At 53.5% G+C, this 24,766-nt stretch overlaps 1 protein-coding gene across 2 annotated transcripts in view; it reads left to right on the top strand.

The window, feature by feature from the left end:
• Nipal3 (NIPA like domain containing 3) overlaps window positions 1-24,766 on the top strand; it is a 46,483-nt gene that overhangs the window by 6,602 nt on the left and 15,115 nt on the right. For both annotated transcript variants that reach the window (XM_047553162.1, XM_047553152.1), the window contains exons 3-8: window positions 15,351-15,419; window positions 15,791-15,962; window positions 17,952-18,011; window positions 19,668-19,813; window positions 22,282-22,378; window positions 24,422-24,557. In XM_047553162.1, coding sequence (XP_047409118.1) covers window positions 15,351-15,419; window positions 15,791-15,962; window positions 17,952-18,011; window positions 19,668-19,813; window positions 22,282-22,378; window positions 24,422-24,557 — 680 coding nt within the window. The remainder of the gene's footprint in view (window positions 1-15,350; window positions 15,420-15,790; window positions 15,963-17,951; window positions 18,012-19,667; window positions 19,814-22,281; window positions 22,379-24,421; window positions 24,558-24,766) is intronic.

Below are 24,766 nucleotides of genomic sequence, written 5' to 3'. Positions count from 1 at the left end.
ATTGTTCCCCAGGAGAAGGGGCCACACCATGCCATGCAGGGCCAAGGGGGAAGCTCCAGGGTCAGTGGCGGGCACAGACAGCGAGGAAGGCCCTGACCAGAGCCTTGGTTGTGATGTCCAGGAGAAGGCAGGGCAGGGCGGGGTGACATGGAAGGCCTGGCTAACTTGAAAAATTCCAGCAGACTCTGGGACATGGGGACTTCCCTCAGTTGTCTGGTGCCTGGCCCCATGTTGATTTAGGGCGGGGGAAACACGGACAGGATGAGAGTTTGGAAAAGGAGCGGCTGGGGGGTGGGCTCTGTAGTGGCTAGTTAGCATGGGGAGGCGGCTCCTTCGCTGTGCTGAGACTTCGCTGGCTGGGGAGGGTCCACCTCTCCCCCATTGGCAAAGCCGGAACTGCCAGGGCACCTAGAATGCAGAAAATGAGAAAACGCAGTGGGTGCGCTTGGCCATAGGCTGACGTCTAAGCGGCAGGCTCTCTCCTCGCCGGGAGTTCTAGCGCACCGCCACTTAAATCACGAATTCTGTTCCATTGCTGTTGTGGAATATCTTCATGCCAGAGCGGAGGGCAGTCAGTCACAGCGACTGCCAAGGAGTGGAAGTACTGAGGGAGACCGGCATGCAAACAGCTGGTTTTGAGCCCAGGGTGGTACCGGGTGGGGTCAGGGGAAGAAGATCCAGGTTCGAGTCCCGACTCTGCTCCTTCCTAGCTCAGTGACCTCAGGGATCCTGCAGTCTCATCTGAAGCGTGGTGGTCGTGCCCCTCAGCCACCTGTGTGGACCACCTCACCCAGTCCTGGCCGTGTGCGAGGCCCATGGGAGGCACTTAGCTCAGAAAGGCCAAGGTCACAGGAGGAAGGAGGTGGAGTCAGGGGAGGTGTGGCTCCTTCTGCCTGGGGATGGAGGGAGGGGTTGCAGGGAGACGCTCTCCTTCCACCTTGATTTTTGTCAAGGCCATTTTGTGTGCAAAGAATAAAAACCTATTTCAGAAAAGCTGAGGTGGAGGGGGAATTATAAGGCTGTAGTGTGGCTCAACCCTCCGGAGCAGGAGGGCCAGGGGGCCTGGAAGGTGGGAACTCACGCCCGCTTCAGAAGCAGGAACACCTGGTGGCCTCCAGTGGGTCACTGCCTTCTCCGGTCCAGTCAGTGGTGGTCGGGAGGGTGGGGCTGGCCAGGGGCTGGGACCACCCAACAAGCCTGGTTTCTGGGGCTCCACCATTATGGGCACCTCGAGAGGAGCGGCGTGTGGGCTGGGAAGGCCCTCAAGTCTCCTGTCACTTTTGGGACAGGGAAAGCACTGAGTGGCCCCAAGTCTAGCCTGATTGGTGGATGAGGCGCTGCCTGCCACCCGCCCAACAGGACCTGAAACCTGGTTTTGGGAGAGGGTGCTACAGCCAGGAGGGCGTCTGCCCCAGCAGGTCACTGCCATTCAGGAAACTGCAGGCCTCGGTTTCTTCTAGGCAGCGACTAGGCGTTTTGGCTGCAGCCTGCTGAGTCCGCCAGGCGCTGGTGGAACGCGAGCTGCCACACGGTCATCGGAGGTGCAGCTTCCCTCGGGGAGTCCAGGAGGGAAGTGGGGAGATACCTTAACACAGTACCTCTCCTTCAGGACAGGACTTGGCACAAAGTTCTGAACAAGCAGGGGGTTCAGAGCAAGGACCCTGGACTCACCAAGACCTGAGTTCAAATCCCAGCTCAGTTGCTCTCTGCCATGCCCCTGGGGAATGTCGGGCGAGCCCTCTGCCTGTCAGTGTTAACTCCAGCCTGTAGGGTGGCTGAGAGGTGACGTGAACCGACAGCCCGTGCCACTCCCTGCTTCTGCCCAGCACCCCCACCCACCCTTTCAGTTCTTTTCCATGAAGACCTTCTCGGTCTTCCTGGCAGGAAGACTTGGGTCCTTTATCCATGATTAACGATTACTAGCATAGCGACCCTAGTGAAAACTTGTCGAGTGTTGACTGCTACGTGATAATGCTAATCCTCACGGAAGCCCCATGAGGTGGATTCTGATAGGACCCCATTCTACATGTGCAGAAACTGGCACTGAGAGGTCCGTTTACTGGCCTGAGGCCACACAGTCAGCAGGTAGTAAAGCTGGGGTTCACATCAAGTCTGTGCACTGCCGAGGTCCTTGGTCCTCGCCACCACACTGTGCTGCTCATGTTGTGCCAGGTACTCTGTGAGACCCTTCCCGCTCCCTGACGTTAGTGATTAAATGTGGACATGACAACCACAGGGAAGGTAATGACTCACCTGCCGGAGAAGGTGAGCATCAGGGAGGTGGCCTGAGGCCAGATGGCAGGTGTAGCCGGGTCTGGTTAGCCCAAGCGGTGCGCCCTCAGAGCCAGCCAGGAGGCAGGACTTTGTACTTACCAGATTGCACTTCCAAGCCCAAGGCACTGTGGGAGGTGAGCTGAAATCTCAAGTGATGGCGGCTCGTCACCACGGTGTTTAAAAGAGGCTCTTGGAGGCAGACAGCAGGCAGACCTCAGGAGCAGCAGGTCTGGGCTGAGCTGCCACTTGGAATCCAATATCTACTCGAGGTTTCTTCTCTCTGACTTCGGGCTGCCTTTTGGAGGACAGTTTTTTTTTTTTTTTTTTTTTTTTTTTCAGAGTTATAGTTGGTAAAAGATCAGTTCTTAGGTCAGAAAACATCAGAGTCAGAGGGCCTTGGAGTTGTCATTCATGATGATGATAATAAAGGTAAACCCTAGGAACAGCTGGGCTTGTGTCAGTATTGGCCATGTCATGTGACGTTGCAACCCGTGCCCTGCTCTCATGATATAGTCCCGTGGGGGTTAGGGTCACATGAGTGGAGTGACCCTGAGTCCTAGCGTGTGCCTCACATCCCTGTATGGGATAGAGCCCCTGCGTTCTCCAGGTGTCCCATGCAGGTGATGTACGTTCCCCTAAATATGAGGATCCCGATGGATGGGAGGCCTCTCTCCTCACCAGGAAAATATCGTGGGATAGAGTGGCAGGGGAAGAGCCGCGCTCAGCCTGGCCTGCCGCCCGCTCGGTCTGACTTTGACCTAGTCCTGCGCCGCCTCAAGTACCAGTCCACATGGGGAGCATGGCATTTGCTCCCCCCGGATCAGCAGAGATCTAACCTCTGCCCAAGAAACTGAGCAATGGTCAGGAACTTGGATTAGGTGTTTCCTCAGAAAAATCTGCCCATCTGACATTGCAGGGACAATGTCGGGGACCTAAATGTCCCCAGTGAAGACACTGGCCTGCATTCTCCAAGAAGCGGTTCTCACTACCCAGGTCCCATCCCTCCTCCCCGCCCACCTGCAGGGAACTGCTTATTCCTGTCTGTACCTTTTCTTAAGAGAGTCCTGATTCCAAGGTCAAATCCAGATTCCAAGGTCAAATCCAGGTTCAGAGTTTGTTCACAGGCTACTCTGTTCACAAGCACCTCCCACTTTAACCTCCGTGAGAACCAGGTCGCCCTTTGGCAAGCAAGGAGCCAGCAGGTCCTGAGGAGCAAGCTGGCTGGTGCTGCCCCTGTCCTCCACTCCCTGACCCCAGAACCACCAGTCCCCCAGTTTCAGGCTCTGAGGGTTGGAGGAGACGCTTGCGGGGAGGATTCTTCTGATCTTCAGATCACCCTGGGCCAGGCGCTGGAGGGAGGCTAACAGGTGTGTGCAAACTGTGTGACCCGGACGGTGGCGGCTTCTTTGCCAGACTGTAAATGCTCGTAAGATGGAGCCAGTCATCACCTTACAAGGGTTTGGAGGCATAATTAGCCTTGATGAGGCTCTTTGAGAGGCCCACATGGAAGGCATGAGTATGTCTGTCTGTCTCTCACTGATGGCGGCTGTCTGTACCTGCTTATTATGCACGGAGATGACTATGTGTGGAAATGGCTTTCGAAAGAAACCTCAGCCGCCTGTGTCATTCACTGGGGGGGGGCACTGCTCTTACAGTGGGTATGTCTCTCCTAGTTCACTTTGTCCCCTCAGGAAGATACCTCAGCACCATGGAGCCTGTGGGACAGCACGGTCACCAGGAGGCCAGAAGTCAGACTTGCAGTTTCAGGTCCTCCTGTCCTTACCCTCCTTAAGTTATTTCGCTTCTCTGAGGCTTACTTTGTCACCTGTAAACCCCTCCCACTGTATGCACTCAGGACAGCACAGCCGGATGCAGCGGGGCACCTCTGTGATCCCTGCCACTCGGGAGGCCCAGGCAGGAGGATCACTTCAGCCCAGGAGTTTGAGGCCAGCCTAGGCAACGTAGGAAGATCGAATATGAAAAATATACGTGGGAATCATAATGCTGCTACCTCACCGGTGATTTGTGGCCCAGGGCTGCGCAGAGGACTCGGGGCGCACTCAGGAAATGCCAGCCTCTGTCCTAGCAGCCGCCGGACTGCGGATGCTCTGCTCCTGGCTCGGCTTGTCCCTGTGCTTTGTAAACAGGTTTCATTTTGGGTTCCACCCGTCACCAGTGCCCTCCCTGAATGGCATTGTTGTGTCTTTGAGACAGGGGGTCCCTTCTTCCCTGGGCTCTCCTCCATGGGTGGCGAGTCAAGGGCACATGCTCAGGCAGCCTCGTGCATTAGTCAGCGTCGCATCAGAGCAAAGAATACAGCGGCGGCCATCAGTTACAGGAGGGACCATATGAAATGCCATCGTGGAGGTCAGAGCTGGCCAGAGGTGGGTGTTTTCACGTGGTTCACCTTATCCTAGGAACTGAGGTGAGTCCTTCCTTCAGATTGCCTCAGAAGTCCCTGAAGCAGCCCAGAGAGGGGAGTCTGTCCTGCCTACTGGCAGAGGAGGAAGAAACCAGGCCTTAGAAAGGAGCCCTGTAGCCACGGCTGTGAGAGCCCCAGGTGGTCTTCTCAACTCCCAGAGACCGCTGCCAGCTCCCCTCTGTCTCCCACAAAGGCCACTACAACCTTGATGTGTTCTTGAGCAGGAGCCAGAGTCCTTTGTCACCTACCTGCCCTAAGCTGTCGTGTGCCTGCCCCACAGCACAGGCGAGCAGGGCTGCGGGCGAAGCGCCTGCCAGGCTGGCTGGGCTTTTGCTCTGCATCCTCTGTCAAGGCCACAGGTGACTAAGGACTTCCTCGAGGTCCTCAAACTTGACCCTGCACAGAAATACTGCCTGTTTCCTTGTATATCTCTTAGTCGCCATCTAAAATTTTTCATTGCAATTTAAAACATTTGCAAAGTCAATAAATCCTGTATTTGAAAAAACTGCAGGACTGGGGATATAGCTCAGTTGGTAGAGTGCTTGCCTCGCACACACAAGGCCCTGGGTTCAATCCCCAGCACCACAAAAAAAAAAAAACTAAAAATAAATAAAAAAATAAAAAACCATTACACATTCAATGCCCACCCCCAGCCTTCTGAAAAATACCTAAACAATCTCCTCAACTCTTGGGAAATTTGACCTCATACTTTTTTCTCCTGGTATTTTAGGGCCCTTTTATTTCCCTCACAGCATTTTATCCCCGAATTCTATCTTTTAACACTTAAAGCTTTTATGGGCTCCTGCCAAAATCAGATGAGTTGATTTAGTAGGGTTTATTTGAGCAAAGCGTGCTTCATGAATCGGGCAGCACTCGGAACAGGAGAGGTTCAGAGCTCGGGGTAGCAGCTTGACAGCAGGCTTCTGTGGGTGATGCAGACGCAGAGGAAAGAAGGCACCTGACTGGATCTAGCCAGGACAAGTGTGTCTAATTCCAGTGTGATCCAGCGGAAGGCCCCTGGTTAGAAGTCACTCACTGTTTGGTTGAATTAAGTTTCATCTTACTTTGGTTTGCTTATGTAGGAAGCCAAGGTGCTGGAGGCGGCTCAGACTAATGACCTTCCAATTAAGAAAAATTTTAACACTTGCCATAAGTAAAAATGTAGAATGTTTCATCAATTTTATTTTTAAAAATTTCCTTGAGCCAGGTGCAATGGTGCATGCCTATAATCCCAGCAGCTAGGGAGGCTGAGGCAGGAGAATCATGAGTTCAAAGCCAGCCTCAGCAATTTAGCGAGGTGCTAAGCAACTCAGTGAGACCCTGTCTCTAAATAAAATATAAAGAGGGATAGGGATGTGGCTCAGTGGTTCAATCCCCGGTATCAAAAAAAAAAAAAGTTCCTTGGATATAAGGTTCATAGGTTTGATTTAGTCAAAAGATCCTTTTTATTGTCACATCTGGATACAAGCAATTGACTAATGGAATATAAGTTTTATGATAATTTTGAACCAAAATTAACATTGTATTAGAATTGAGTATCTGAATGAAAAGAATGAGGCTCTTCATTTTAAAAAAATTGATGCCTGTATTCAAGACCAGCACAAATTGCTGGAATGAGGTAGATCTCAGCGTCAATTCTATTACAAGTTTGGTTTCTAAAGCTGGAAGTGCTGGGAAGTTCGTCACACGGGCGTAAGTACCCGGAACAGAATGTCGTGCTAGCAGCACCGCTGACATCTTGAACTCCTTCCAAGTTGTGTGCAAAAAAATCACATAGAGATAAACCACCTTATCAGCCCGCCGGCTGATGGAATGATTAGGGCCTCCTTCATTCTTTTTCAAAGCAAAGTACCGGACACACTGAATTTACCACAGCCTTTGCTTTTCTTTCACCATTTCCGTGAAGTTTATCAAAAAGGCATTACCAGTGGTGTCTGTGGCGTTTTCCACTTGGAGGCACCTCGGTCAGCCGCTGTGTCCAGAAAGGTTTGCGGAAAGTGAGCTGTTGGAAAGTTCGCCCCACCTTTGCCCGTAGAGCACCTCACTACACACGCAACGAAGCCTCCCGTGGATGCCCCAGGCATGAGTACTTCCATTTGAATTAGAAAGGCTTTTGTTTGGTCACTAGCTCTGAATATATTTTTGCTAAAACTTAGAGCTGCGGGTTTAGCTCGATCTTTGTAACAGAGCTGGAGTGCAACCTGATTAATAAAGTTCTTGACTCTCTGGCCTCAGGATATCCCAACAGGGGCCAAAGTGTCTTGTCTTAATAGGAATAAGGACGAGGGTAAAGAAAGAATTAGCATGGTCTTGACCGTCACCAAGGAAGCCTCCAGGGAAGCAGAATGTCAGGACTCCCCTTAGCTCCCCAACTCGGGACAATGTCCCAGGATAAGGGAGGGACAAGCCTCTCTTCAATAAAGTGAGAGAAAGTTCCTGTGAAAGTGTGAAAGGTGAGGTGGGAAAGGAGAACGAACAGGAAGCCGACCGTGGACCCAGAAGGACAGGGAGAGATGGTGATCCAGTCCCTAAAGAGTCACTGCCATCAGGTCCCTTGTAGAAGTCAGTCTCAGGCCCCCATCTGAAGAGGAAGGCCTACAGACCTCACCTTTAGAAACAGTCCCAACAATGTCACTCGGAGCCTCCTCCCATCTCCACGCTCAAGCCGAGGCTCCTGGGGAGGAGAGACAAAGCCCCCCAGTGCAGCAGGCCACCTCCCGCCTCCCTGGACGCTCTGATTTCCCTCCGTCCTCCCTGGACCCTGCCTTGCCTCTCAGTGCCCTTGAGCCCATCTTCCTGGGTCTGGTCCTCAAAGGTCCTATTCTCATTTCCCTCTCACGAGCAGCCCATGGGTCGTGGACTGGCTCACCCCTGCCCCTCTCTAGATCTCAGCCGTCATTCCTCAGAAACACCCTCCCCACATTCCTAGGGCACCCTGTGCGTCTGCGCTCTCAGGTAGCTCAGCCCACAGTGGGATTAAATGATCAGCTATTTAATACATATCGCCTGAGGAGGGGGACGGGCGTGACGTTTGTAGTCAGTGCCTGGCGCACGCTCGGCCTGCAGGGTGGGGATCTGGTCTGCCCCCCGCCCCCCCCCCCGCCTGACGTTGCTCTGCTGACCTCTGACCTCTGTATCCCGTTGAGCCTGGAGACGTTGGGTCAGGATCCAGCCCCCGATGTTGCCTGCTGTTTACCAAGGACCTATCCAGCCCGGGCCCAGTGCTGCAGCTTCACGTATCAGGTGGTGTGACTTCATGGTTGAGAGCAGGGGCTCTGGCGTCAGACACCTGGGCTCAGTTGTGCTTCAGCCGCTATCAGCCACCTCTTAGCACTGGTGCCTGTCTTCTCTGTGAAGTGAGGCGGTCGCCTTTCCTGCTTTATTGGTGACTGTGAGGATTCAACGAGGTAATGTGTACAAAGTTCACATAAGTGAGGACCCAGTAAGTGCTGCTGTTTGTCATCGTCATCATCATTTCCAGTCTTTACAACAAGCCTGCTCTGCCAGTTGCCAAAATCTGAGCTCTTTACTAGTCCCGACCACCCACTGCTAGCATGTGCCCAGCACCCAGGAGGGTCTCGGATGCCCTGTGGTCGGCCGATGGATCTTTCTAGCTATTGGCAGTTGGTGTTTATCGAAGGCTCTGAGAAGTCCTGCAGGCAGGAGTCTGTTTCCCTGAGCCCTTCGGTTTCTGGCAAGAACCATGCCCCCTTGCTCCCCTGGGCTTGTCTTGTTGGTCCCTGCGACCACACTGAGGGTCAGGACTCTCACTGACACCATGGTCCAGTTAGGAAACATGTTCAGAGGTAGGCCAGGCACGCTGCCCACAGGGTGAGGCTGGATGAAGGTGGGCTCCATCGACTTCTGAGACACCTTCTTACTGTGCCGGCACACTTTCATAGGCATAAAGAGCGTTTCCTCCCGAAGTTTCCAGAGTCCTGCAGGTTGCCTTCTGCAGTTGTCTTCAGTCCACAAACGTTGGAAAGTGTGTTGGAAACACTGCCTCGGGCTAGGTGCCATGTGGCGGTATAAGGAGCCAGCCAAGCACGGAATGTCACTCTGGATCCTGCCTTTTAGTTACAGCCCTTCCACGCTGCCTCTGCCACATGACACCAAGCCAGGTAGTTAGACCTCATGCCCAGAGCAGATTCCTTCTGTGAAATCCCTCCTCTTCGCTGTCACTGTCCCATAATATGTGCCACATCCACCTTTACCACTGTTTACTTGTGCATAGATTAGGCCACTTAGGGAACAGAAACCAAGTTCCTTCCTGGGCACTGTGGCACACACCTGTAATCCCAGCAGCGTGGGAGGCTGAGGCAGGAGGATCGCACATTCAAAGCCAGCCTCAGCAACCTAGTGAGACCCTAAGTAACTTAGGGAGACCCTGTCTCAAATATAAAAAGATCTAAGGATGTGGCTGAGTTAAGCTCCCCTGGGCTCAATCCCTGGTACCAAAACCAAACAAACAAAAAGTTCCTTCTGTTAATTGGCAAAGACTCCAGTTAAATATCATTTTTTTAAAAATTCACTGTTTTCATATTGAATGCTTCAGAACACAATTATCTTTTGCTTTACAAGAGGAATTTTTTTGTCCAGATGTAATTTAGTTAACAATCATGCAGTTAACTAACACAGCCCGGCTCTGTTATGCACAAGTTCTCCTTTATTGCTTCCACAAAACACAGTTTTCTTGGTGGCTGCAATCTTGCTCCAGTAGCCAGATTTATAAAACTGCTTTAACAGACTTTCAAGAAGCCTATTGATCTGCTGAGATCCATCTTCTGAAACATGGACAGCTCTGTCTGCCCTGCCATCTTTCCTTCAGTATGTCTTTGCTTCATTTTCCTTGAGGTTTCCCTTTCCCAAAAATGTGCACTGTAAAAATGACCTTCAGTAAATCCATTTCAGCGCTTTTTCATCAGTTCATAGGAGTCCAGTCTTTTATTTTTTAATTCATTTTTATTGTAAACAAATGGGATACATCTTGTTTCTCTGTACTGAATATCATTTTTAAATGATAGGATTGCAGAATTCTGTCCACACCTATAAGGTGGTTACCTTTTAAAAGATAATGAAGAGGTTACCTTTTAAAAGGTAATGAGTGGTAGAGCACTTGCCTAGCATGTGTAAGGCACTGGGTTCAATTCTCAACATCACATATAAATAAATGAATAAAGATCCATCAAGATCTAAAAAGAATTTTTTTAAAAAGGTAACGATAATAGCATATTGTGAGAAATGGAGCTGTATAGGAGCAAAGTTGCGTATACTGCTTAAATTAAGCTGAATTGTTAAAAAAAATTAAGATGCTCAGTATAATACTCAGCAAAATCACTAAAAAAATAAATAGTAAAAGAAATAATAAGGGGCCAGGCATGGTGATTCAGGATACTGAGGCAGGAGGATGCCAAGTTCAAGGTCAACCTCAGCAACTTAGAAATAAAATAAAAAGGACTAGGGATGTAGCTCAGTGGTAGAGCACCCCTGAATTCAGTTACCTTTTACACTGGAAAATAGAGCTGTGTAAACCAAGGGAGGCAGTAATGTAGAAACTGAGGAACAAAGAGACATAGACATATAGAGAACAAGTGCTAAAATAGCAGAAGTAAGTCCTTTTTTATCACCAATTATACTAAATATTAAAGGATTAAACTTTCCAATTAAAAAGCAAAGATTGTCAGAATAGATTTTTTTCAACGCATGATCCAAGTATATGCTATCTACAGAAGACTCACTTTAGATTCAAAGGCACAAATAGGTTGAAAGTAAAAAGGCATTCCTTGCAAACAGTAACCAAAGGAGCACAGGGATGACCATACTAACATCAGATAGACTTTAAGACAAAAAATTGTTATAATGTTCAAAAGATTAAATTATAGCCAGGCGCATGCCTGTAATCCCAGTGGCTTGGGAAACTGAGGCAGCAGGATCGCAAGTTTAAAGCCAGTCTCAGCAACAGTAAGGTGCTAAGCAACTCAGTGAGACCCTGTCTCTAAATAAAATACAAAATAGGACTGGGGGTGAGGCTCAGTGGTGAGTGCCCCTGAGTTCAATCCCCAGTATCCCCCCCCCAAAAAAAAAGTTAAAAGGGTCAATCTATCAAGAAGACATAAAAATAATAATATAATATAAAATATATTATAAAATGTATAAAATATATACACCTAACAGGACCCTCAAATACATGAAGCAAAAACTAAAGGCATCAAAAGAAGATATAGACAGTCTAACAACATAGTTAGAGACATCAATGCCCCACTTTCAAAAATGGGTAGAAAAACCAGACAGAAGGTCATCAAGGAAGTGGAAGACCTGAACAGTGCTACAGCCCTCTAGACCTAAATCCATAGAGCACACAACTCAAAATGACAAAACACCAGTTCTCAAGTGCACACGGAACATTCTCTGATAGAAGATACAGTCTCGATAAACTTAAAAGATCAAAATCATTCCTGATGATAAGGGAATGAAATTATAAATCATTAACAAAGGAAACCCACAGCAACAAAGTGAGAAAATCACAAATATTTGGAAATTAAACAACATCTTAAATAACCAAGGAGTTGACCAAAAATCATGGGGCAGGGAGAGACAAGCTCATCCTAAAATCCATATGGAAATGCAGGACACCCCCAGTAGCTAAAACAATCTTGGACGAGTAGGAATGGAGTCAGAGGACTCGGACTTGAAAGCATCAGCGTGCCGAGTAGACACGAATCAGTGGAATAGAACAGAGTCCGGAAATATACCCACACATCTGTGCTCAACTGATTCTTTTGATAAGACCATCAATCAAGGAAAGTGTAGTCTTTTCAACAAGAGTGCCAAGACACCTGTGTGGAAGGAGTGAAACTGGCCTCTCACCACTTAAAAGATGAACTCAAAATGAATCAAGGAACTGCACACAAAACAATAAAATTCTTAGAAGAAAACAATGTTGCAAATTTTCGTGTAGGTAGCAGTTTTTAAGATATGACCTCAAAAGCTTGAACAGCAAAAGAAAGCAACACATGAATTGGACGTCATCAAAATTAAGGCTTTTTGTGCGTGGGACGTGGAAGTCCAGGCTTCCCAGGTGGTCTCCACAGGCGGGTAGGCAGGGGATGCTCCTTCTCCAGCTGCTGGCTCCCCAGCTGGTCTTCTGTGGCAGTCCCAGAAGGAGAGTTGGGCTGCTGCCTTATTCCATTTGGGCTTCTGTAACAGAATACTACAAACTGGGTAGCTCGTAAACAGAAATTTATTTCTCACGATCCAGGAGCCAGCAGATTCAGTGTCTGGTGAGGGCCGGCCGTCGGGTTCATAGATGGCGGCGTCTCCCTGTGTTCTCACGTGATGGAAAAGCCAAGGGATCTCTTTCAGGTCCCTTTCATGAGGAATCAAATCTCGTTCCCAAGGTGCCTCCCAAAGACACCACCTCCTGATGTCGTCATCCTTAGGACTTCAGCTTGTGAATTTGAGGGACATGGCCATTCAGGTTCTGGCAGGTGCCTGTTGCCGCATTGAAAGGGTAGAAAGCCAGGCTCTCCACACGGTCTGTGCTGGTGCAGGTGGGGTGGCGCCATATTGCTTTCCCATTGTGTTTTGGCAGAGCAGTTTATGGTCTGAAACCTCTTCTTGCTTAGCCACCTGCCTCCTGGTCTTTGGGCTGAAATTGGGCTTTTCCTGGGGCTTCCCCCCGACATCCCCTGCTCCCTTTGGTGTTTCCAGGTGGGGGCTTCTTTGGCTCCATGTCTGGCATGTAAGAGGCAAAAGAAAACTCAGGGAACTTGGCACCTTGTCATTCCTGGGGTCACAAGTTCCCTAGCCTGTCTTCTCCCCCTGTTTCAGGGTCTTAGGTTTGTCTACTCTCCATGTCCAGGGTTGTAGTTGTAGGAAGAGTAGGGGAAAGTCTGTGTACCCCATCTTCCCAGAAACAGAAGTCCTGTAGTTGACATTTCAAAATGAAAGCTGTAAAATAATTTTACTGTATGTGAGCAGCATTAGAAATTTAAGAGAATTGAAGATTAATTATACCAGTAACAATAATTTGTTAGATTTATAAAAATTACTTCGTTTATGGTAAAGGTTTTTTTTTAACTTTAAAGTTGTCACATTAATAACAAATGTATAGAGATTAAAAATAAAAGTTTTTTATTGTTTTTCAGCAAAGTCGTAACTCTAAGAAAGAGGAGAAAGGGAAAAAAAAAAACAGCCATGTTACAGGAAGTTGGATTAAAGATACGCAAGCCTTGGTTCCATTGGGCTCTGGTTGCAAGTAACAGAAACCAGCTCTCAAGGAAAAAAGAGGGAAGGGCAGGAACCAGGATGTCTCCAGGGGCCCGGGGACAGGAGCTAAGGGTCCGTGCAGGACTGGCCGTGGGGGAGCCTTCATCTCCCAGGCCACCACCTGGACCCCATCGATGACAGTCTCCACAAGACCGCCCGTGGGAGTCACAGGGTGGAGTCCTCCCCAGCAGGACTGGGGTGCTCTTCCCAGGAGAAAAGGGAAGTGAGGACAAAGTTAGGTGAGTGAGGGTCACAGGTGACCACCACAGAGCCAGTGACCGTGGTCCCAGAGCTGAGCAAGCCGGGAAGCCTGAGTGGACTTGGAGAAAGTCCCCAAGGTGTGCCCGTGGGCCCTGGCAGCTTGTTAACCACACCAGTGTTTTGCCTTTGACCCTTATGAACACTTGGCACGCCCACCGTGGTCGTGCCAGGCAGTGGGGCCAGCGACCGAGGGCCGGGGAGAGCGCCTGGAGGCGCGGGCAGGACACGTGATTTGTTGGGGAGCTCACCACGGGCCACCGCTGCTCCAGGAGGATTCCGGTGGCAGCGGCTGGCAGATGGCGCCTGTCCCTCAGTGCGCTGCCAAGCAGCGGCTCTGTCCCCCGTGGCCTTTTGTTCAGTGGCAGCCAGCTGGACAGGTGACACGAATCCTCTCCACCGTCCCTCGGTTCCTGCCCGGTTTATGTGTCCCCAGGCCAGGCGCCCCCTCCCCGGCTCTTTCCCTTGTGCCGCAGCCCGCGCCTCGCTGGGGGAGAAGTAAGGGAGCTGTGCCTGGGGACTTCAGCCACTGTCCCCTCCCTGGTGACCTCCCTCCCTCTCAGCACTCGTAGAGGGAAGGTGACTTCATCCCTTCCTGTGGAGGAGGAGCCCGGGCAGCTCCGGCCACCTTGGGGGCTCTCTGCTAGAGTGGACACTGCTCCAGCAAGGACTGGGTTCGAGCCTGGGGAGGGACGGGAGGGAGGGGGGATGAGTGACAGGAGCAGAGGGGGCTAGGAAAGGTGCATCCTGGGAAGGGAGGATTCATATTTGGTCAGAATAAAGCATTTCTTCAGTGTGTGGAATAGTTCTGGTGGGCATGTCGGGGACATAATAGGGTGTGGCCTAACGGCTGAGCTCAGTGCACTCAAGAGCAGGTCTGTTTCTGAGCATTTACCTAAGGGGACTGAAGGCGTAGAGTGCTTGCCTGGCATGCGCAAGGCCCGGAGTTCAACCCCAGCATTGCCAAAAAAGAAAAAAAAGAGTGTATCCTAAGGGACTAATCCACACAAGTGCACAAACACGTGTACGAGAATATTCAATCGCAGCAAAGTTTTGTAAGGGAAATGCAGCTGGGCACACACCTGTACCCCCAGCCACATGGGAGGCTGAGGCAGGAGGATCACAAGTTTGAAACCAGCCTGGGCAACATAGTGAGACCCTGTGTCAAAAAGAAAAAAGAAAAAGGGCTGGGGATGTGGCTCAGCGGTAGAGTGCCCCTGGACTCCATCCCAGTACTGCAGGAAAATAAGTCAATAAAAAGGAAATGGCCTAAATGTCTAGTAGCAGTAATGATATTAAAACACAGCACAGCCAAACAAGGAACTATTTGGCCCTTATTTAAAACCAATTAAACAGGGCCGACAGGAAAACATGTTCACAATACATTGAGTTAAAAATAAAAGCAGGTTATAAAACAGGTTTTCATTTTATAGAGTAAAGCAGCATTTCCATTGACATCTAAAATGTGTAGTCAGAAGAAAGTTCAGAGGAATAAGAACCAAAATGTTTGTAGTAATTATCTCTGGGTTGGAGAATTACAGGTGGCTTTTCTATTGTGACGTTCTTTTTAAAAATCTGTATTTCCTAATTATTCTATAATGAATATACATTTTTTAATAGTCATTTAAAAAAAATACCCTGCTGAGGAATCTGAACCCACTCATAAGATGATACGAATTAACATTTTGGAGACTGAGTGATGGAAAGGCCTAGCACTTAGCCAGTTGAGAGGCCTCTGAGTACTTCTGGCAACGGGGCGACTCTCTGGTAAGAGGGCAGAAAGGACCCAGGCCTGTATTTCTCCTGTAAATGCTGGTTTCCAAACGGCTTTTCTGGGCAAGAGGGTGACAAGCCAGCCCCTCAGGGAGGAGCAGGGCAGGTTAGTCCTCACTGGTCATTGTGACCCCACAGCCAAAGAATGGCATTTCTTGGGGTATCCAATTCAGGCGGCCAGTGAACCAGCAAGGCTGCCAGAGAAGCCCTGGGTAGTAGGATCCCAGCAGAGGGCCGGGGTGAAGGGGCGATGGGCGTTGGTTTTGTATGGGGACAGTATTAGTTGAGCGTCAGCTATTTCCTGGGTCCCCTGGCTGGGCGGGGACTCACGTCTCTCTGGGAACTTTCCTTCCAGGAAAACCTGATTGGAGCCCTGCTGGCGATTTTTGGGCACCTTGTGGTCAGCATCGCCCTTAACCTCCAGGTAAGTCGCCACCACTGGCACTGTCCAGAGCGGAGAGGGCAGGAAGTGGGCGTCTTGTCCAGGTCCAGCTGCCTCCTGGCCATGGGCCACCCCGGGCTGTGCCTGCAACGGTACCTGGAGGACTGTTCCAGAATCTCCCTGGATCCTGTGCCGCGCTCCCTCCCCCAGCTCTGGCGGGGACTGTGCGGTGGCCCCCTGACCGGCCTCCCTGGTTCTGGGCTCATCCTCCCCGTTGGCCTTGCTCTGGAGTAAGGAGCTGGCGGTCGCGGGCGGTGGCTTTACTCTTCTCTAAGGACGCAAAGTGGGGCGTAGACCCAGGAGGCTTGCGTCCCAGCGTTGTTTCCCCCCAAATCTCGTTCTCGGATTTCCAGAAGTACTGCCACATCCGCCTGGCAGGCTCCAAGGACCCCCGCGCCTACTTCAAGACCAAGACGTGGTGGCTGGGCCTGTTCCTCATGCTGCTGGGTGAGCTGGGCGTGTTCGCCTCCTACGCCTTCGCCCCGCTCTCGCTGATCGTGCCCCTCAGCGCCGTCTCCATGATCGGTAAGAGGGTCCCGCCCTCCCCAGGGACTCACCGCCTGTGTGACCAGAGTGTCACCGCCAGGGTCAGAGGCACCCCTCAAACGAAGCTCCTGCCGGGAGAACAAGAGCTCAGGCCCACAAGGGCGTCAGACCCGGGCCCTGGCGTGAGCACCTGCGGGTCTTCCCACCCTCCCACCAACTTCTCAGAGACCCCGTCATTCTTCCCATTTTACAGATGAGGAAACTGAGGCCAAAGGGGCACCGGTCCTTCCCCAGCCCATTGCAGCTGGGCCTCAGGCTCCAGAACCTGTTCAAAATTCAGGAAGTTTGTCAGAATGGCTTTTTATTTCCACGGCAGGAGGAAGATAAACCCTGGCCCGCGCATGTTAACACTGTCAAGATAAACTCAGCTTCTCTGGGGTTCAGATGCCCTGCGCCTCTAGGAAGGGCACCCTGATTCCCTTTTAATAATGTCACTCACTTCCACATCTGCCGTTCCTCTACCATGTCTGGTCCCTGAACCAGCAACTCAGAGTATTCAAACCAGTGAGAGAGAAAGGAGCTCGAGGGCCTGAGGTCACAAGTAAAATAGCCAGAAAAAATTCTCCTCAAAGTAATTCGTGAACACTCGGCTCTCTTGACCCTGTTAAGGCCTGGTCCCTGATGGCTGGTGCACTGGCAGCCTGCAGGTGAGCAGAGTCTGCTCTTTCCCTGCACAGCAGTGTAGTGTCATCAGAAAGCCCCTCGTTAAGGCAAGGCTTTGTCACGGTCTCCGCCTTTCCCTGTTGACTTCTGGACCATTTTCTGCACCTACATTATTGCCCAGCCCCTGTAGATACTTAGATTTGCACCCTTATCTCTCTCCTGCCCATTGCAGAGAGAGATGTGTGAGTAACACTTTAAATATTAGTCTTTGAACTTTAGTAAATATTAAATATTCTTAAAAGTCTGAATTATGATGAGATTTCCGGTATCAGCCACTAGACCTAAGGAACTCTTAGAGCTTCTGAGGTTACTCAGGAAAAATAATATTAAAGATAATAACTAGCCAGGCGTAGAAGTGCACGCCTGTAATTCCAGCCACTCAGGAGCCAGAGGCAGGAGGGTGGCAAGTTCAAGGCCAGCCTCAGCAATTTAGTGAGGCCCTAAGTAACTTAGCGAGACCCTGTCTCAAAATAAAAAGGACTGGGATGGGGCTGAGTGGCAAAGCACCCCTGGGTTCAATCCCTGGTACTGCAAATAATAATCGTAACAACCACCACTGCCATTCATTGGGTACCTGTGGCTTGTTGGTCACTTAAATGATAACAGTTTAGTTATTGAGCATTTACTCTCTGCCCAAATGAGTTACATGTGCTACCTTATTTAGTTGCCCCTATAATTCAAGAGAAGTGTGTGCTGATAAACTGAGCCTCACACAGAGACGGAGACGGAGAAAGGGAGGTGGACAGGAGGAAGGCAGGGGCTGGTCTGTGGTGGCTGCTGATAGGCAGAGCAAGGAGGCGACCAGTCCTCTGTGGCTCCTTCAAGCTCCTGGCGGTCAGGACCCAGCAAGTGGGGGCAGCTGGATCCAGCCGATGCGCCTCACAGGCTAGGGAGCCGGGTCACTCCCGAGGCCATGTCAGCCGGCTGGGCGGGGCTGGAGGGCGGCCCAGGTCCGTTCACGGTGACTGCTGGCCCCGCCCAGCATCGAGCACCTGCAGGCGCCGCGGGCTCAAGGAGAGGAAGGGGAGGCAGAGGCGCTGCAGGAGCCGGCGCCTGGCTCGGGCGCACCATCCTGAACGGGCCCTTCACCTCTCCCGCCTCGGCGTCCCCACGGGGCCCACAGAGCCCACCAGAGGCGGGTGTCCAGCAGTGCTCCCCTTCCCGAGGTGGAGGAGCAGGGACGGGACCGGGCTCTTGGGAGTGAGAGGTCAGGAAGGAACAAGCCCCGCGGGGGGAGCCGCCGGAGGGTGCGGGCGGGGCGTCCTCTCAGGACAGCAGCCTCACCTCCTTCCGTCCCTTTTGCAGCCAGCGCCATCATAGGGGTCATATTCATCAAGGAAAAATGGAGACCGAAAGACTTCCTGAGTAAGTCCATCGACTTGAGCCCCAGCCTCATTCTATGCTTTCATTCAAGATGAAACCCACTCACCCGCCTAGGAGACCTCTGCCTCCTGTCCCCTCTGTGCTGCTGTCCAGGTTCAGCTCCTCAGAGCGGGGTTTTTGATCACCGGCCCCAGGCTGGGCTACGTGCAGAGCCATCTGTCAGACTTTTGAAAATGGACCTTCATTCATTCCCTCCAGGCTATATTTATTGAGCATCTATTATTGGGAGTTTCGGAGACCCGATGAAAGGCGCACTCCTTCCCCGTCTGGGTTCCCGAGCAATAGGGTCAAACCCGGAGGCCGATGTTCTCCTTATTACCAATAATACCACTGGATTGGAGCCTGCAGCTTAGGTACGCAGCCCGGTGAACTTGTTCACAGCCCCCCAATGCCCCCCAGCTCCCAGTTAGCCCTGGGACCTGTCCCTCAAACAAAAAATATTTAAAACCCCACGTTTCAACTTTTTAAAATAGATTAGCTCCACCCAGTTGAAAACATGGACCAACTGTTAGAAGCAGAAGTGTTACTTTAAAGGAGGTCCCTCCACATGGGAACCTGAGGACTGGGGAAGAAGCGTTCCCCCCAACCCCGTAACCAAGTGCCATGCTGTGTTGTAGGTCTGGGGATCCCGCAGTAGGACAGATGGGCTCCTGCTCCCACAGAGATCATGGTCTCTCTGTGCGAGTGTTGCGGGGTACAATAAACAAGCAGACAATCAAATTAGATAATTCTAGATCACACAGAGTGCTTCAGAAAACAATAGAGCCCTGCACAGTGGCACATGCCTGTAACCCCAGTGGCTCAGGAGGCTGAGGCAGGAGGATCGCAGGTTTGAAACCAGCCTCAGCACTTAGCAAGGCTGTAAGCAACATACTGAGACTCTGTCTCAAAATAATAAAAAGAGTTGGTGTTGTTGCCCAGTGGTTAAGCACCTTGGGTTCAGCCCCTGGTATCACAAAGAAAAAAATAGACTGCTTCTTAGAGCAGGACTGGGAGATGGAGACATTTGCCTAGACTTGCCAAGGGTCAGAGTCTCTGAAGAGGTGATTTTTGAGCCCAAACCTAGATAATAGTAGACAACTATGCCCAGTTCTGTGCCGAGGTCTGGGCACTGTGTGTCTAGGATGTGCTCCCAGAGGGAGTAGCAGGTGCAAAGGCCCTGAGGCAGAATAGACTTGGTGTGTTTCTATCAGTGTGTCGTGCAGCCAGAGGGAGGTGAGTGAAGAGAGGGGGAGACCAGGGAGACAGGAGGACGAGAGGATGTGGGCTTTCTAGATGCTGTGACCTAATGGTGGCCGAGCTCTGTCCTTGGAGATTCTGAGGCCAGGACTGGGACCAGGACACTGATATTCTTATAAAGCTCTGAGGATGAGGTATATACCACTGTCTGTAGGTTGCTCTGAGATGCCTCCAGAAATAAGAAGTGAATGGAGAGAGGGCTGGCGAGATGGGTAGGAAGGTGCAAGCAAGTATAGCCAACGGTCTACTTAGAATCTCCGTGAAGGGACGTGGGTTCCCAGACCACACTCTAACTTCCCTGTCTCTGAAAAAGCTTAAAATGGTTTCAGGAGCAGGAAGCTCCCAAAATGGTGTGGCCTGCGCCCTCGGAGGCCACTGACCACCCCTCTCTCCCTACAGGGCGCTACGTCCTGTCCTTTGTGGGCTGCGGCTTGGCTATCGTGGGCACCTACCTGCTGGTGACCTTCGCGCCCAACAGCCACGAGAAGATGACGGGCGAGAACATCACCAGGCACCTTGTGAGCTGGCCTTTCCTCCTGTACATGGTAAGAGAAGGCTCTGGCCCCTCACCTGAGACAGCGGGACCGGGGGCCGGGTCCTGAAAGCAGAAACCTCAGTACCCAGCAGGAGGGGATTCTGTGAGTCACAGCGCGTCTCCTGGGTCCCGGAGGCCGTGCTGGGGGGCGTAGGAGTCCCAGGACGGGGGGCGCCACTCGTCCTTGGCGACATCTAGAGCGCACGTGTCGCCATGCCAGCCTGCCCTTCTGGAGGGCTGTCAGGTTGGTTCACGGCCCGCGTCTGAAGAACCACATGGAAACAGCGAACCCCAGGCCTTTGTCTTGAGAGATGGAATCAGGACTCACTTTTGTTTCTTCATCCAAGATTTCTGCAGTGACCACGGAACTCGCTGTGACAAGTTAAAATCCTTAACAACGTAGCGTGTTATTTCCTGGGACCACGCAGCTGTTGAAGCTGTGGAAAGCTAGGGCGCCTGGGCATCCCCAGGCTGCAGGACAGCGGGGACAGCGCGGCAGAGCTGGGAGGAGCCGCGGCAGGTCTCGCGGCGTCCTGGGCCTGCAGGGCGGCTGCGGCACACCGCTCAGGTCCTCCAACAGCCCGGGTCGGCCTTCTCCCCATTTCATGGAGGGGAGCTGGGGCTCCGGGAGGTTAGCTGACGGGCTCGGGGTCCCTGGGTGTGAAGGCCAGGCCCCCTGGCCCCGCCTGCCACCGCCTCCCCCAGGGCCAGTGACGGGTGTTCAGTGTCTTCCTCTGACCTGAGCAGCAGGGGCCCCGACTGGCCTCAAGCTCCCTGAATTTGCTTTTCCTCTGAAGGCCCACAGGAGGAGGAGAGAGTCCCTGACCATCTCCCTCCCGCCAGCCAGCCCAGGGTTCCCTCGTGGGCATGGAGCCATGAGCACAGGACAGAGCCAGAGTCCTGCCCCTTCCAGAAAGCCTCACCCCAAAGCAGGCCTTTCACTCAGGGTGTCCTCAGCACAAGTCCTTCTGTGCTGTGTGGCCCGGGGCAAGTCACTTCCCTTCTCTGTTTCCTTCTCTGTTAAGTGGCATGAATCATTGGACTTAGGAAGGTAGTCGGAGCTACATGAGGTGGCATGTAAATCACCCAGCGCGAGGTAGATGCCCAGGCAGGCCGTTCGTCTGTCTTTATCATGACTCGAAGCAGCGCTGCCAGCCAGAGACTTGGCCACACCACGTGCTTCCCACGTGCCAGTCACTAAGGATGTGAAGACCTGTGAGCTGTGCTCACAGGACTCGTGGCCTCTCGGGACACCAACGCCTAGGAAGCCACCTCGGGACTTAGCGCCAAGGGCCTTGGCGCGCTTGTTGGACCGTGAAGAATTGTGGTGAAGATCGGGACCCCTGACCGCACGCGGGACCGGGGCCGTCCCTGATGACGCTGCCTCTGCCCGATGGCATGTCCCCAGCAGTGGAAGATGATGGTGACCAGAAACGGCCCAACAGAAGGTCACACACCCACTGTGGCAACAAGTAAAACACGCACTCACCGACGGGAGGCCGGAGGGTCGGGCCGCTGAGACACTTGCGCTCTGGCCTCTGGCTACGGGAAGTCGGCATTCCCTCTTCACAGCACCCGCTGAGGTTTCTGCCTTGGCCTCTACGCTCAGCCAACCCTGGGGGGCGTGGGCTGAGCCGAGCCCCGTCCCAGGTTTCTGCTCCGGGCTGCTGGGTGCTGGGCGGGCTTGACTGGGACGGCCTGGCCACACGTCCGCGCTCTGAGGGTGGAAGGGACACGTCATGATGCGGGTGGGGACAGCCCTCAGGCGTCAGGCTGGGCGTCTGGTAGCACGGTCTGCTGGCGGGGCACCGCGACCTGCGTGGCCCAGGAGCAGGCTGCCCAGGTTCCAAGCCCGGTCCCGCCCTTTGCTGCTCGGGACTGTGACCGTGTCGGCCCATGGCCTGGGTCAGTGCGCGGGCCCGGCCTGCCCTCCACGAGGCCCCTGTGGTGTAAGCTCGGCCTGTGGCCCTGGAGGGGGTTCACCATCCCTGTCACCCGGCGGGTGGCTGAGGGTCAGGGGTGTGGACTTGCCCACGGCCACACCAGCCTAGACACAGCTCAGCGTAGTCCCCTCACTCCTGACTGACGCCTCCGCCCCGCCCACGCCCCGCCGAGCTGCGCGGGTCAGGGGCTGGGCTGGGACGGGGACGAACACTGCGCTGACCACATTGCTGGGTGAACGAGTGTCTCCTCTTGGACCCACCGGGTGTGATGGGGCCACTCCTGGAGGAGGGACAGGGGACAGCCCATCTCCACCTGGACGAGGCGGCCATCTCCCCAGCCGGGCCTGAGTGGGTGGGACCTTCTGTGCCGACCGGCAACACCCCTCCCTCGGGCTCCCTTCCCACTGGACCTGTCAGTCAGGGGGGAACTCTTGGCGTCCTTTAGCTCAGAGGGCCCGTAACCGGTGGGCGCACTGGGCAGGGACGTCGGCTGGCCGCTGCCCGCTGGCCCCTGAGCTCGGCTTGCTGCCCGCAGCTGGTGGTGATCGTCCTGTTCTGCCTGCTGCTGTACTTCTACAAGGAGAAGAGCGCCAACAGCGTCCTCGTCATTCTCCTCTTGGTGGCTTTGCTTGGTGAGTGGGGCCAGGGAAGGGGCTTTGCCACCACCAGGGTCCCCAGAAGGAAACGGAGGTTTGTGTACAGAGCTGAGGCCTCGGATGGAGAAGCCGCTGGGGCCCCCAGGGTGGGCGCCCCGGGCAGCCGCAGGGCAGGGGTCCCGCCAGGGGAGGCAGCCCTTCATCTCCAGGATTCTCCCTCCATCACAAGCCTCCTAACGTGCCAGGAGCAGCGGCTGTGGCAGTGGGACAGACGCACCATGTCCTGGGCGCCTCTGTGGAAGGTGGTGACGGCCGCGGGCACATTGGCCAACACGTGGGCGGTGTGAGTGGGCGATGGCGGTTCCGGGGAGGAAGCCTCACCCAGAGCACGGGACACAGCTCAGAGGTCACTTCAGAGAAGGCGGAGGGGGCAGGTGGCGAGTCCTGCAGGAGCCCTGTGGGTCGTGCAGAATCCGAGCTGGAGTCAAGGCACAGCGGGACCCTCCGCCCTCCCTTCCTCTCCCCCCCTCCCTCCCCCCTCCCCCTCCCTCCCCCTCCCCACCCCGCATCCCTCTCCTGTCCTTTTAGAGGGATGGTTCCGCCAGGAGAAGAAACAGAAAGGACCCACCTGCCTGTAACTTGATAGGAGAAGGGGGCCTGTGTCCGCTGGGCACACCTCTTGCTGATGCTGTGGTGCCTGGCTGGTGGCTCTCCCTGTTCGAGCCACTGTCCTCACTCTAAAGGGTACAAGAGAAGCCCCGAATGGCAGGGAGGACCAGGGCTTGCGTGGGATGAGCAGCCGGTTCCTGTTGCTTCTCTTCTGCCCCTCCCCCAAGCGGCGTCCCTGCCACAGGCTTGTGTTGTTCTGTTTTTTGAGCAGCTTATGGAGTTGGGATTCACATGGCGTAGCCCCCGCCCCCGTTGGAAGCCCACCCGGCGGGGCTCCTAGTGCAGCCACGGAGCTGTGCAGCATCCTCACGTGCTCGCTCTAGAATAGCTTCTCACCCCAAAATAAACCTGTGCTGCTGGCAGTTACTCCCGTTCCCTCCCCGCGGCCCAGGCTCCCGTGCACCGTCCTTCCCCACAACCTGCCCTCTGAGCAGCAGCTGTAAGTGGAACCTGGTAGCCTTGTGACTGGCTGCTTTGGCTGCACTCGGTGTTTTTGAGGCTCATCCCTGCCGCAGCATCAGTGGGCCCTTCGCTCCTTGGTGACTGTTTTCCAAGTGGTTCGGAGGGATCCGAGTCCGAAGCATCCTCTCCTGGAAGGTGGGAAGGCCAGTGGTTCTGAGGCGTGGGCAGCCTCCAAGGGCAGCCTGGTGGCATGAGCCAGTCTTCAGTGTCTGCTGGTGTTTGGAAGCTGGTGCGGTGGCCAAGGGGCCCAGAAGCCACCGGGCAGCGGGCTGTTGGCCGGAGAAGGTCAAGTCAGCAGCTGCGGAAACAGGAAGCAGAGCAGGGAGCCGGTCAGGCACCACTTGTCTCCTACCTGGGGTTGTTTCTTTTAACCCCTGCTTGGCAGAGGACCTGACGGTACATGCCAAGGAGCCGTTCTGTGCCCTGGGGCACAGCGGGGGTCTGCAGGGGGCGAGCAGGGTGCTCCGCGGAGCGTACAGAAGGAAGTGTTAGAACCTGTATGCGTGCAGGCGTGTGCGCTCCAAGGCACTGGAAACGTCCTGGGTAAAGGAGTGTTTTTAAACAAGTGACGGAGCATTAAGAAGCTCCTGAGCGCTTGGCACAGGGGTTTTCCTGTGACGGCCTGAGGCTGATGCTCAGAGGAAGTTCATGTGTCCACGTGAAGCTCCTTTGGGCCTTGTGCTGAGCTCAGGGCAGGCACTCGGGTGCAGGGGACGAGCACACTGCCCATCGAGGGAGCTCAGGAGCAACATTTAGAAACGCCTGTCTGTCCTGCTGCCCCCGCTTCTTTGATGAGGGTTGAAGAGACTCAACCCAACTGCTTCATCCCACCATGTGGCAGCTTGACTGCTAGCGGGCCCCTCATCGCTCACCAGGTCCTTAGGGTCATATACCAGCCTGCCCCCCATGTCCCGCTGAGGCTGCCCTGCCCTTGTCCTCCATCTGCAGGCTCCATGACGGTGGTGACGGTCAAGGCTGTGGCCGGGATGCTGGTGCTGTCCATCCAGGGGAATCTGCAGCTTGACTACCCCATCTTCTACGTCATGTTCGTGTGCATGGTGGCCACCGCCATCTACCAGGCCGCGTGAGTCGCAGCCTTCCCGCCTGGGCCTCGCTGCGTCGGCCTCTAGCACCTGGATCTGAGAGCGTGGGCTTTGAAGCCATGGAGAGGGCGGGAGGATTCGGTCACCAGGGTTGACCTCCAGGGTGACAGAGAGGGGGGACAGGGGTGCTAAGGTGTCACGTGGAGGGCTTCGTGCCCCCGAAAGATGAGACGGGTGGGTTTTCTGTTCC

The sequence above is a fragment of the Sciurus carolinensis genome, chromosome 1 (genome assembly GCF_902686445.1).
Source record: "Sciurus carolinensis chromosome 1, mSciCar1.2, whole genome shotgun sequence".
NCBI lineage: Eukaryota > Metazoa > Chordata > Mammalia > Rodentia > Sciuridae > Sciurus > Sciurus carolinensis.
Note: the sequence above shows the minus strand (reverse complement) of the source record. Positions and strands in the feature narration are given on the sequence as shown.